A 13,695-nucleotide genomic window follows, 5' to 3' on the forward strand; every position below is an offset into this window, starting at 1 on the left:
CCTGGACCTCAGTTTCATGAGGGCAGGTCCATGACTGTCTGGTCGCCATAGTGATCCCCACTGATATCACCCAGCAGCGCCCTGACACACAACAGGTGCTCAATGCATTTGTACCAAAATGCATGAGTTCTCATTGGTGCCTGAGATGTATTACGGAAGATGGTGTAATCACACCCATTTGCTGATGGGTAGAGTGATCGCCTGGTTGGAACGCCAGCCGCAAACCTGGTTTGTTGCTTCTCCTGTCCCCTCCTCCTCCCCCAACGGGCAGAATCAGCAATGAACCTGGGCCCCTGAGAGGGTCTGGGGCCCCCCACTAGCCACTAGTGTGTTCACCCCAGAGCCCACAGAACTGACCCCACGACCCCTCCGTCAGGGAGGGCCTGGCACAGAGGGTGGCTCTCGCTGCGTACCCAGCCCCTCTGCCAAGCCCCTCTGAGCCATCACGAGGCCTGTGGATGGAGCCACATGAAAAAACTCATCCTAAACGTAAAAACACAGAGAGGCCCTTTGGCCCAGCTATGCCTCTCCTGGGACGGAGCCTGGGAAATATTCCCAATTGTGAGCAATGCTTTAGGCACGAAAACTGTGCATTGTTTACAGTAGAGGGGTGAGTGGAAACATTCTGAGTGGCGACAACAAACACATGGGGTGGGAGCTGGAACCTGCCCAGCCTAGGAGAGCCCAGGTTTGCCTGGGAGGGGGCGGTAGGTGTCGGACAAGGACGGGAAGGATACCCTGAGGGACAGCCTGCCTAGCCGGGAGCTCCCGGGAACATCGCAGTCTAGCTGTTTGCTTTTAATTCCTTGTTTGTTGTCTGTCTCATATCGAACTATAAGCACCAACAAACAGGAACAGGGACTTGTCTGAGGGGATGCTGCGTTCAAGTCCAGCTCAGAATCTGGCCATGAGATGCTCACTGGGGGCACATCCAGGGCAGCCGTGGGTCCCCCAGGGAACGGGGGGACTGAACCCCGAGTCTTCTTGGGCACAAGGAGGAGGAAGGAGGGAGGGAGGCGAGGGTGCTGAGGGCGGCTGCAGCAGGACTGGGGAGGGGGCACCTTGGGCTCCATTGTTCCCGTCTCGGGGTTTGTGCTTTGCATGAGCTGTTCTGTGACTCATGGTTTTGAAGTCATTTCCTACCTCGGTAACACAAGTTGTTCTTGCAGCCACCTCCGTAGCTGGGCGGGCACTGGGAGCAGGGCCGGCCGGTTTTGTACGGGGCCTCTCCAATCCAGTTCCCCCTGAGGACAGACAGAAAGAGTCAGGAGGGGCCGCCACTCGAGGGCCCAGGTCACCCTTTTCCTGGCCCCACTCGGGGCTGAACACAGTGGGGGAGGAGGACGGTGGTTGCCATGTAAAGGGAAAGAGGAGCTGCTGGGGCCCCTCTGAGCACAGAGTCTAAAGAATTCTAGAAGAACCCCAGCTGAGAGCGACATGTCCCCTCCCTGACCTTACTGTGTGCGCCTACACCCGCTGGCCCCACAGGTACCGCTGCTGCTCCCCTCACACAACTCTGAACACTGTCCACCCCACCCAGCCCCAGCGCCTTGGTCCCGGAAAGCTGCCAGAACCCCTCTTTTCAAACATTTTCAAATGAGTGAAAGTCAGTGTGCTCGTGTGTTTGGATCACACACCCAACCCAGGTCACCCATCCTTCCAGCACCCCGGGAGGGACATGCTGGAATCCAACCCTTTGACAGGAAGGGACTGAGGCTCAGAGAGGCTCAGCGACTTGGCTGAGGCCACACAGCGAGATGGGAACCCAGGCTGTGGGGCTCAGAGCCTCTGACCACACTCGGCTCTTAGGGCTGAGACCAAGGTCCCTCTGAGCAGCCCAGGCACCGTCCATCTCCCTCGGAAGTTCCTGAGGCAGGAGGAACACCACAGTCTGGAGGCCACTCGGTGAGATTTCTCCGGGGGCCAGGGAGCAGGTGGTGAGTGGAATTCCCAAATACTTCTCATAGCATCTAAGTCTTTGGCAGCACAAACTGGAGCTGTGAGTGACCGGGGACCAGGCTCTGTGATTTGTTCTAGAAACTTCCTACGTGGTCGCCCAGTCATCCATTTGTTCTCCCAGGAAAGGAATTCGGGCCTGCTGCTAGGCCATGCCGGGCCCCCGCCTCCTCCAGCTGAGTGGTGAAGAGCAGATGCCCTAGTTCGGACCCCAACCCTGCCAGCTGGGTGACCCCCGCTTTCCCCAGCCCTGAGCCCATCTGCTCTGTAATGGAGAGGGTGGGGGTGACAGGTGAGTGACTGTATGGACACCTCAGACCCAGGCCCAGCTCAAGGTGAAGACCACACGCTCTGAGCGCTTCCTAAGCCAACAAGCGTGTCCAGGTGATGTTTCTGACAGCTTTCCAGGGAGGCCAGGGAGGCCAGGGAGGGCCCTGCGGGTGTTGGCCAGAAGACAAACTGCAAAAACACGCTCTCTGTTTAACCTCCGGCAGCTCAAAATAGCGGATGGCATCACCCAGGGCCGTGTGGGCATCAGGCTGGGGACGGAGGGCGGGGGCCCATTACATGCTCATCGCTTCAACCCCCACACACCCGGGTGACGAATGGTAGTGTCCTCACCATGCTCAGAGCCACCTCAGCTGGCCACCTCTGCTCGGGACTCCTGGGGGCCTTTGGAAGGACTCCCCCGAACAGCCCCCTGCCAGGCAGACCAAGAGGGCCCCAGAGCCTGTCCTATTGCTGGGTTAGACTCAGTAAGTTTCTTCAGACAATCTGGACCCCCAGGTGACTCATCCCTCCCCCGGCTGAGACACCAGCCGATCGAGGGTTCTGGATTTCCTCGAGGACGAGCCACACCTCTGATGTCCAGGAGGAACAATGCTCGAGTGAGCGTGTACGGAGGGCTGGCTGGGCGCCAGGCTCTGCACCAACGCCCTGGCCATGGACAACCGCTTTACTCTTCCAACAGCCCCGTAAAGTAAGTGTCCTCTCCAATGCACAAGGTTGTGAAGGTACAAGACCCTTCACTCCCCACCCTTGCCCAAAAGGATCTGAGCCCAGACACTGCCCCTGGGCCCACCCTCTCAGCCTCTGCCCGCTGCAAGGCCAGGGGCTCTGCCCGCTGAAGGAGAAGCCATGGAATACCACACAGCCATCAGAGAACGGCCAATTGAACACACGATACCACAGACAGATCTCACACAAGTGGTGCTGGGAAGTGGATGTTGGGTCTCATATGAGACAGACTGGCAGATGGAAAGAGAGGTCAGAATGGGGCCACTCAGGTTGGGGGGCATCCTGAGGTGCTGGGAACATTCTCTGTTTTGACCTCGTGGTAGTTACATGGGTATGAGCTGAACTGTGTGTGCCCACAAATGCATAAGCTGAGACCATAACCCCCCTTGTGGCTCTAAGTGGAGGTGGGACTTCTAAGGATGTAATAAAGGTTAAATGTGGTCATAAGGGTGGGGTCCTGGATGGGATTGGTATCTTCATAAGAGACACCAATGAGTGCATGCGCTCTCTTGCTCTCTCTCTCTCTCTCTCTCTCTGCCTCTGTTTCCCAGTGTGTGCACCAGGAAATATCACGTGAGGACACAAGGAAATGCCATTTACAAGCCAGGAAGAGTCCTCGCTAGAAATTGGCCCTGCTGACCCTTGAGCTGAGACTTCCAGCCTCTAGAACCGTGAGAAGTAAATGTTAATTATTTAAGCGCCCAGTTTCTGGGTGCCCAAGCAGACAAATACATGTATGTAGGTGCGAAAATTTATCAAGCTCCCTACTTAAGATTAGTGTCTTTAAGCCCAACCTGGCGTGGCTCAGTGGTTGAGCATTGACCTATGTACCAGGAGGTCATGGTTTGATTCCTGGTCAGGGCACATGTCCTCCCCCACGGCCACCACAGGCTCAATCTCCAGTGTGGGGCATGGAGGAGGCAGCTGATCAATGATTCTCTCACATCATTGATGTTTCTATCTCTCTCCCCCTCTTTTTTCCTCTCTGAAATTAATAAAATATGTTTTTTAAAAAGATTAGTGTATTTTACCCTCATGGATTATTCCTTTTTCAAGAAAAGGAGTGGGAGCTAAAGAAGAGAAGGGTTGGATTTTTAATAGGGTCTTCTAGTGTATTCCTTATATAAAGAGTCAAATCAAATTATTCCTCACTCCCCACCTGCCCCTCTGCCAGGAATTCCACCACCGTGGACCGGTTTATTGCTCTTCCATGGGCTGCGTCCCTCCCCATCAATGACATAATCCCCCTTATCCCTGTGGGCTGCTGAGACACGGCCACCACAGGCGTGCCAGATGGTTGATGGAGAGTTCTCTTTTCCTCCCAACCTCAGCAATTCCCCCTTTATCGCACCCATGGCCACTCCGGACCCAAACCAAATAAATGAAGTCATTCCCATTTCATTCAGTCACTGAGCAAATACACCTCAAGGCCCACAATGTGCAGGGCATGGTGCTAGGATGGCCGCCAGCGTGCAAACCGCAGGCCGTAAGCTGGGCGAGCAATTCCCCGAGAACGAGCACATGTTTGCCTGATGAGCAATGGAGGTGAAATGAGTCAGGGAGAAATGCCATCGGGCTGCGTGAGGAGGAAGAGGGGCTGTGACATCAAGACTCGATGTGGTCCCTTCTGAGAGGGGAAAATAGAAAGATGCAAAAACTCCATCTAACAGGAATACCTGTGTCATAGAGTGCTATCTGCTGCATATTTTCAGAGAAAATAATAATACTAATATTGCTGTGGCAGACCCCACTGGCTGCCCAGGCGACAGCTATTCCTGCTTCTGGTTTGTGCAGGTAGTCCCATAGGAGGCTTGTGCAGTCAAATGGGGCAATTCCATCGGTCAAAGCCAATTGGAGCGATCTGGTTCCCCCCTTATCTGCAATTGGTCTAGTGCTAGCCAATGACCTAGGGAGAAAGTGGGCCGGGGTGAGAAAGGCCTAAGGAGAGAGGTCTTTTCTACCATTCTCTTTCCTTCTGCTTGGGCAGATGTGATGCCCAGTGCTTTGCAGCCAGGGGTCCACGAGGAGATGATAGTACAGCAGGAGGACAAAAGAAGCCTGAGCACTGGTTGACACTGCTGATCTGTTAAGCTAACCCAGATGCTCCTATATAATAAAAGGCTAATATGCAAATTGTCCCCTCGACCGGGAGTTTGACCAGGAGTTCAACCAGGGGGCGGGGCCGGCCGGCCAACTGCCCGCGGCCCCTCCCCCCAGCCATCCCTGCCCCTGATCTGCATCCCCACTCTGATCAGGGATGGGGCTGGCCCACCAACCTCCCGCGTCCCCTCCCCCCGGCCCGCTCGGCCCATTAGGCCCCAATTGGGATAGGCAGGCTAGATGACCCCCCCCCCCCCCCAGCATGAATTCATGCACCAGGCCTCTACTGTGAAATAATGAGGAGACGCTGCTGTTGAAGACAGTTTCAGTTGGGTCCTCCGCAGCTGGCGAAAGCATCCCAACCCACAGCACCATGCCGACTTGTTCTTACTTTGGAGAGTAATTGCAGACGAGGTAGACGGCATTCTCCCAGAGGTCTCCCCAGACGTTCATCCTTGGGCAGGTGTGCACCGCGCAGCCGACCCTGTTGGTGGTGGCCCACACTATCTGAAAAGACCACAGCCCTGCGTCAGAACTCAGGGGCAAGGCACACCAGGGCACACAGTCTGGCCTGGATCACAGGGCGCTGGTTAGAGGGTCTGTGGTGAAGGGATGAAGGGCCAGATTCCCCCCAACCCACGGAAGATCTAAAATAAACAAAACCAAAAACTGAAAAACAAGCCACACACAAGGAAATGCCCCAGCGTGTAAAAGTGCCATAGAAGCTTCTCGTGCTCGGTCTCAGGGCTCGACCTGTGAGCCGATCAGTCCACCAGCTACACTTTGAATAGCATCAAATTGAAGGAAAAGGTTAAGGCGATGACAGCGGCGGTTTTCCGACTGGGCAACAACCCTGCAGGGCCCGGTGAGCGACTGGGGACGGTGGGCTGAGGCCAGGCCACCCCTCAGTGTTACCTGTGTGTAGTGGGTGCACATGGCCCCGGAGCACCGCTCTGGGCACCAGGGGTTGCACTCGTGGGGGTAGGGGTAGGTGTAGTCCTTCACCTCGTCATACCAGGACTGCACGTGGAACCCGGGAGAGCGATACCTGCAGGGACAGATCAGCTGGTTATGTTCCGGCCACCACACACCCGACAATGGAGACGGCAGCTGGCCACCACCACCCAGGGGTCGACTGGAGGAAGGGCTCCTTCAGGGGCAATAGCCCCCAATCCTGCCCAGCACCTGTGAGAAATGCTTACAACCCAAATCAGCTAGGGGCTTACCTGGCGTCCCCGGGGTGTCCCTCGGGAGGCCCACATGCCCCCTGAGTGTCCAAGAAACCTTTACCTGGCCCCCAAGGAGTCATTTCATAATTATATATGTATTTTCATGTACATTTGGGAAAATATATGCAGTCCATGAACCCTATATTTTGCTTAAGACAAAACTTGATTTAAGAAATTTGAAGTCAATGTAGAAAAAAATATTGAGTAAATATTTAAACAGGTGCTGCACAGATGGGACACCCGCTGTGGCCGGGAAGGGTCTGGAAGCTGGGAAGCAGCTAGCTACAGGGGGCCAGGCAGATGGCCCCCACCACCCGCCAATGGATGGTCATTGTTGCTCAGCTGCCTTGGGGGACCCAGGGACTCAAATGCAAGGTGGGAAATTCATTCGGGCCGGAGCCTGTGGCATACAGAGCTCTGCAGTCAGTGCACGGACCCTCTTGAAAACTTCCTATTTAGGATTTCTTACTGAGCCTCCTCAGCCACAATAAGGAGGGCCCGGGGTCATCATCGTTGGTGGCCACTGCCCCTCGCTGGGCCCCATCCGCCAGGCCGGCACCGGTTATTTTCTCAGGAAAGAAAATAAACTGGATGCAAATCCCAGGTCGCCATCGCCAGCGAGTGTAAACAAAGCGGTTTCAATAAAAGAGAAAGGAGGCGCGGGGCCTGGCCATTTCTGAGAGCGCTGCGGTGAGATGGGCAGTTAGAGGTCTTGTAACAATTACTGTCGGAGCCCAGAGCGGGCGGCAGCGGTCAGGGCCGTGGCCGGGGAACGGCCTGCGTTCCTGGAGCGGCCGGGGAAGGAACACAGCCACCGAGCGGCAGAGCGAAGGGACACCCACCACCCGTCGGTCCCCAGAGCCCAGCCAGGCGGGGCCGCGGGGGCTTGCGAATGAGGAGCTCTTTAGGAACGCAAGCTAGTAGCGTTTACCAGAAGGGGAGACCTTGGTGTCCTTGGCCCGCCCAGCCACTCCTCAGAGTTATCCTAATAAAGCAATTCAAACGAGCCAACAACAACAACACAAGCAAGCGAGGAGAATGGGATGGCTAAATTAGGCCTGTCTCCTTGATAGCCCATAGGCAGCCTTTGCGAGATGCTAACCATGACAGCTATGTAGTAGGGAAATTGTTTGGTATTGTAGGAGAAGGGGGAAAAAATGAATTAAAAGCTGTCCTGGCCACAGTTACAACTGCGCAGAAATATGCCGGCCGACAGCCAAAGGCTACACGGGCGCCCGGAGAATGAAAGGCGCTGCGGCAGGCGGCGGGATGATGGATTTCTTCCCCTGCAGACGTCCCGTCCGGTGCCATCGGGGACTGACTTTATGAAAAGCGGAACCCACCCAAGGAGAGAGTGCCCCGTGGATCTGCTTCCAGGAAGTCATGTCTCTCCAGATCCAGCGTGACACCTGCCCAGGTCTGTCCTAAGAGGGAGCTGCCCTCAAGGACAGCGAGCAGCTGGTGGCCAAGTTGAACTCCGGAACTCCGGGAGCCGAGAGACGTCTGGGGCAAAGTCAAGCAAAGCCTGACCTGTATTTTGAGGGGAGAGGTCAAGTCCGGTCCGACTTTTCGATGATTAGGACAAAATGAAAGTGACCCGGGACCCTGGCCTCCCTGGGTCTGATTCAGAGGCCTTGGCACAGCTGCTGGCTGTGGCTCCGTAAGTCTTAATTGGTCAAAAGACGTTTTCTCCACTTTCTCTGATGAAACCAGCCCCAGCCTGGAAGGGACTTTCAGCCGGGCTGCGTGCCTGCGTATGTGGCCCAGCTGACTTTGGGGAAGGCCAGGGAATGACATTCCACTGACCACTGTCAGTGCCTCCCAAGGGCAAGGCGCTGCCAGCCCAGGAGGCCTTGGGGGTTCAGCGATGTGAACGAGCCCCTCCATGGCCGGACAAGGGGGACAGTGAGGGACACCTGCCCATGAGGTGGAACCTGGCTGGGCCTTAAAGAGTGAGCAGGACCCAGAGGTGCTGGGGCAGAGGAGACGGTACTGACCCGCCTAAAGGGGCGAACATTCCCATCTTCCCAGCTGCCCAGCCAGCCCCTTCCTGGCCAGCGGCAACTGCCCCGAAAGCCCTTCCAAGGAGATGGGATGGGAAGTCCACGCTCTGGAAACCCCGAGTCCCTTGTCCGGCGTCTGGAGTCAGCAGTCAGGCTCACATCCATGTTGCCAATTACTCGGACGTGTTCCCGGGCACAGCCTCCATTTCCCCAGCCGTAAATGACATGGGTGGCCTCTCGCACTCCTAGTGGGTGGTCACGAGGGCTACATGTGATAACGGCCAGTTCACCAGGAAGGGGAGCCCCGCAGCTCTTACCTGCCCCAGTGGACGGCCAGGTTCTGCCCGATGGCCACCAGCAGACTGGTGGGCCCGTGCTCCCAGATGCACTCGTGGGCCCACGCCGCCGCCGACCTCGCCAGGTCTTCATCCCAGGTCTGCAGGGGGAGGAGAGATGGCACCGTCAGAGTCAGGGGTGGGTGTGAGGTCCCACACTGCTGTGACGCCTCCCGCCGAGGCTCCGGGGGAACCCACGGCCGGTTCTGGCCCCGGTCACTGGTTGCGTGCATGTCTCCACTGCGTCCCTCACTCAGCAATGGGAGTGGCAGGTCAGCCGCGGACTCGGAGGAGCCTGAGCCACGGCTGCCCTCCGAGCTCCTGCTCCACCTCTAACCTGCCGGGGACCTTGGGCCAGTCCCTTCTCTCAGCCTCAGTCTCCTCACCTGTGAAATGGGGATGAATGCGTCCAGCAGAAGGGATGGTGGTGATGGTTGTACAACAGTGTGAATGTACTTACAGGTGCTGAACTGTACACTTAAAAATGGCTAAGATGGTAAATTCTATGTCATGTACATGTTGCCTTTTTTTTTTTTTTTTCAGTATCAAGAAATGCCTTCAACTTGCCCAGCCCTGCTCCCCTCCGGCATCATGGCCCAACCTAAACCAAGGGGGCTGGGGCAGGGGCCTGGGCCAAAGATTCTGCAGACAGGCTCCGCAGCCGGCCCTGCCTCCCAGCTGGCCCCGGGAACACACGTGACTCCCCAGGAAAGAACAGAGAACAAAGCAAGCGGGTCATTTCTCTTCTGCGGAGGAGCAGACGCCAAGCGGCCCTCCGAGCCCACTGCGAACCAGCTGCTGCGGCGCCCCCTCCCAGTCCCTGGGCAGATGCTCCAGCTCATGGGCAGGCAGGGCCGTCCCCACTCCGCGTAGCCCCAGCCCCTGGCGCACAGTAGGTGCCCACTGAAAGGCTGTCTGGGCAGAGCCCCCGGGCCGTCCAGGAACAGGAGCTGCTTAAACCAACTGCGAGGCCCCAGGATGGAGTGTGACGAGGCTGTGCTTCCCTCTCCTCCTCCTGTCCTGCTGCCCCTTCCAGCCAAGACCGCCAAGACTCCTCACCTCCGGGGGCAAGTCCTGCCCTAGGGCAGAGCCCCTGGGGACCCGCTTCACACCCCTGACCCCCTCCCATTGAGCTGCCGTGGACATTCTGGGCACCCTCAGATCCATCCCTCGCCGACAGCACCCCGCCTTCAGTGCCACCAAGCCCTGAGCTGCTTCTGCCTGGGATCTCTCTCCCATGTCCAAGCAAAGCCTGAATGGGGTGGAGGGGGGGGGGGAGGAGGGGGAGAGTCAACCTTCCTGGGACCACCCTCAGCCAAGGGGGACAGGCCTGTGGATAAACGCACCCACCTCCTGCCCTCAGGAGGGAGAGCTGCCTGCTGCTCCCTTCACTCAGCAGATCCGGGCAGATCCCACCCCCACCGGGACCCCCGGAGTGCACTCTGAAGTTGGACTTCCTCCCTCCTATCTCCCGGACTCATGCGTCAGCCCCGTAGACCACCTGCACCAAGTCAGTGACTCGTTCGTCTCCAAGCAGGAGAGAGGTGGGCAATGGGCATGAGGGCAACTGGCACATGCACAAAACCCCTCTGGCGTGGCCAGCTGAGGCCCTTCCCAGTGTCCAGAGAGGCAGGGCAGAGCCTGGGCGGGCGCCGATCCCACCTGAGGGTCACGGGCTTCTCAGAAGCTCACTATTTATTCTGTGCACGGCTCAAGAGCGATGTGAACCCTGCTTGCCGTTGGTCTGAGTCCATGGCATTTCCTGCAGCTCCGAGGGGAGGGGAGGGGAGCTGGGAGGGCAAAGATCGAGTTAGGCAAAGAGGACTGGCCAGGCGGGACCTCTGGGGGGTTAAGGCTTTTGACATTCTGGCTGGAGACACGCAGGCCTGATGTCTGGCCCGCAGCAGGACACAGCCTCGAGAACCCAGATCTGCCCCCCTCCATCCTCAGACCCTCACCTCCCACCCTCCTCTCGGCTCCAGCCATGCCTGCCACACAGTAGGACCTCAGAACACTGCTCCCCAGCCCTGACCGGCAGCTCAGGTGGTTGGAGCATCACTGGTCAGGACACATCTAAGTCGTGGGTTCAATCCTGGGTCGGGGCACATATGGGAGGCAACCGATCCATGTTTCTCTCTCTCCCTCTCTCTCAAATCAATAGAAACATATCCTCGGGTGAGGATTAAAACAACAACAACAAACAAACACACAATGTTCCTATGCAGAGCTGGCAGTCGAGGGTCTGGCTGTGTGGTGAGCTGTTGACAACTGACACTATTGACTAGTGTCCTTTCCACGCAGTGTTACATGTCTCGACTATCACCCAGAATAAGGCATGCGTAAGCGAATGCATGCATGCGTGGATGAATGCACACACAATGAAGCTCACTTCCCCAGCTCACGCCAGCCCTCACGGACCTCCTCCAGTCCCCACCTGCCCTCCTGCCTCCCCACCTCCCACTCAGCCAGTGCTTCCCCAGATGAACACTTGCCCTCCAACTAGTCCGTGTCCCTCCGAAGGAAGGCGCAGGTGGACATTCTTTACCCCTCAAAGGGACGGCTCGAGGAAAGAGAAGGGGAAGAATAGGGCAGTGAGATTAGGAGAAAGGGAAGAATATTGGTGAGAGCATTTGTGTCAGGTGAGCCTGGGTATGACACCAGGCTCTGCCGTGCTGGCTGTGTGACTTTGGGCAAGTGGCTTCACCTCTCTGTGCCTTTGTGTCCCTGCCTCTAAACGGGATAGCAGTACCTGCTGGAATAGGGTGTGGGGGCGGCTGAGAGCGGGCATCAAGCCTCGGGTGGGATGCAATGTGGCCTCAGTACTCAGTGCCACCGTTAACTTCCTCCGGCACCTACTGTGTGACGAGCAGTGCTGGGCCCTGGTCCTCTGGAGCTGCCATCATCTGAGCACCTGCCACTTGCCACAGCATTAGCACCATTTTCATTTTTAATTGTCACAACAGCCCTTGAGGTCTGTTTTATTTTTCCGTTATTGCAGACAAATTAAAGCTGGAGGCTACGGGAAGTTGATTTACTTCTCTAAGATCACACAGCCAGGAAGTTGGAACTTTAACAACCCAGCCTTATCTGGCTCCCGAGGGGTGTCATCCTATCCGCATGCTGTCACCAAGTGCTGGTCCCACTCTACTCAATGAATAACAGTTCCTAAAATAATAATAGCAAAAGTACAGTAAACATTTATTTAGTACTTATCATGCATTGCCTCGTTGACTCCTCCAAACAACCCCACGAGAAAGATACTTTTATTGTCACCATTGTGCCGTGAGGAGAGATAAACACAGAGAGGCCAAGTAGCCTGCCCAAAGTCACACAGCGGGCACGTGGCAGCTGCCTAAACCCAGGCAGGCTGGCTTCAGAGCCTGTTCACTCATAAATCCTCAAAACACGTATCTTAACCCTTTGGAACGTTAACACTCACCCTTCAGTGCTGAGGCTATTTCAAAGGCCTGTGGCTTGAAGCCTCGACAGGCAGGGCTGAGCAGGAAGCTACGTGTTCAAGACACTTTCTCAATCAGTGCTGCCTGTTCAGGTGGAAACAGGAGCAGATGGGCAGCACCAGGCCTTAGCTGCTGGGTGGAGGGGCTGAGCCTTGACTGCCTTCCCTCCCAGATGGCCCCTGCACAAGGCGTTCCCAACCACGCCCCCGAAGGCTCAGTTTCTCTGACAGGCAGGCTACTGAGACCTACGGACCCAGATCCCAACTCCAATCCTGAACTATCACGACGTTGACAAAGAGGAAAGGATAGCAGGCTCGCTACAGGCGGTCCAGGAGGCCTGGCCTTGCCTGCTGCCTGTCTCAGCTCCTTCTCTCGCCTCCAGTCTTCCATACGACCACTAGACAAGCTCAGTGCCGCCAGGAAAAGACGAGCAGAAACCCAACCTGTGCCAACAGAGGTGGGAGGCAGCCGGGACCCAGGGGCTTGGGGCTCCGCAAGCTTCAGGCTGAGGGAAATACCGCCCCCTGTGGGCACCACTCGGGGCCTTGGGGTGGGAAGATCACTGGGTGACCTGGCCAGAGAGAGGTGCAGCATGTCCTTCCCCCAGGGGGACCAAGGTCAAACCCACAGGTCAAGGAAAGGGTGGAGAGGAGTCTGCTTCCAAAGCCCCAAAGAAATCTACCCTAACTTCCTACAGCTTTGACCTTAAGAAAGTCTGCACACGCTGCCCCATGCGTTTTGAAAGGGTGCCCATTCTTCCTCCTAAAATTAGCACAGCCCCTTTGGAATAAATGCCTGGATCATTTTCCTCAGGGAGAAAAGGAATGTTTTGTAACGAATTCCCGAAGCCTTGCTCGCAGGGCTCTTCCCGGACGGGTGACCCGTTCGTCTGCCCTACGCTGGTGATGGGCCACCTCGTGTGGGTTCATACAGGGACAGTGAGGGGCTCACAGGCGCACAGGCGCACGGGACGGTCCCCGACAGCGCTACCAGGTCAGGGCGCAAGGCAACATGAAAGCGACTGCTGAGTCCAGGGGAAGAGGGTGTGGCAGAGGGTGGGGCTGCAGAGGAGTTGGGCAGGGAAAGTGATGACGGCAAAGTGTTCTCGGGGAGGGAGGGGCGGCGGTCCCCACGCAGCATCCTCGGAGGATGCTGGGAAGACCTCTCTGGCCACAGGGGAAGGAGGGGAACAAGTCATCCAGGCAGACAGGACTCCCGAGAGAAGCCTGGGATGCCAAGCAGGAAGCATTGGGGCTCCGTCCTGGGCACAGGGGGCCCTAGAGGCTCCTGAGCAGGAGAAAAGTGAAGATTCAGGAAGCGTAACATGAGGGCAGGACTCAGAAGGAGCCAGATGAGGGCAAGGTGGGCAGTGAACACCCAGGGCTGAGGCTGTCCCCCTAATCGAGGCGAGACAGGAGCAGGATGGGAAGATGGGGTGGGAAGCCCATTGGATACAGAATGGTGGCTGAGAGCACAGGTCCTGGAGTCAGCGGGACTAGGGTTCGAATCTGGCTCTGTCACTGCCAGCTGTGTGACCTTGGGCCTCGGTTTCCTAATCTATTAAATGGGCAAAATAACCGCACCCATTTCCCAGGGC

The 13,695-nt window shown here is 56.9% G+C and overlaps 1 protein-coding gene across 1 annotated transcript in view; it reads right to left on the reverse strand.

Annotated features, from left to right (window-relative positions):
• Positions 1-13,695, reverse strand: part of CRISPLD2 (cysteine rich secretory protein LCCL domain containing 2) — a 65,167-nt gene that overhangs the window by 33,670 nt on the left and 17,802 nt on the right. The window contains exons 3-6 of the mRNA XM_070398188.1: positions 8,623-8,741; positions 5,989-6,121; positions 5,465-5,580; positions 1,144-1,244 (exon numbers count right to left, since the gene is read on the reverse strand). Coding sequence (XP_070254289.1) covers positions 1,144-1,244; positions 5,465-5,580; positions 5,989-6,121; positions 8,623-8,741 — 469 coding nt within the window. The remainder of the gene's footprint in view (positions 1-1,143; positions 1,245-5,464; positions 5,581-5,988; positions 6,122-8,622; positions 8,742-13,695) is intronic.

Source organism: Myotis yumanensis, unplaced genomic scaffold (assembly GCF_028538775.1).
Source record: "Myotis yumanensis isolate MYYU_CA2020_CCGP unplaced genomic scaffold, mMyoYum1.0.hap1 SCAF_18, whole genome shotgun sequence".
Taxonomy (NCBI): domain Eukaryota; kingdom Metazoa; phylum Chordata; class Mammalia; order Chiroptera; family Vespertilionidae; genus Myotis; species Myotis yumanensis.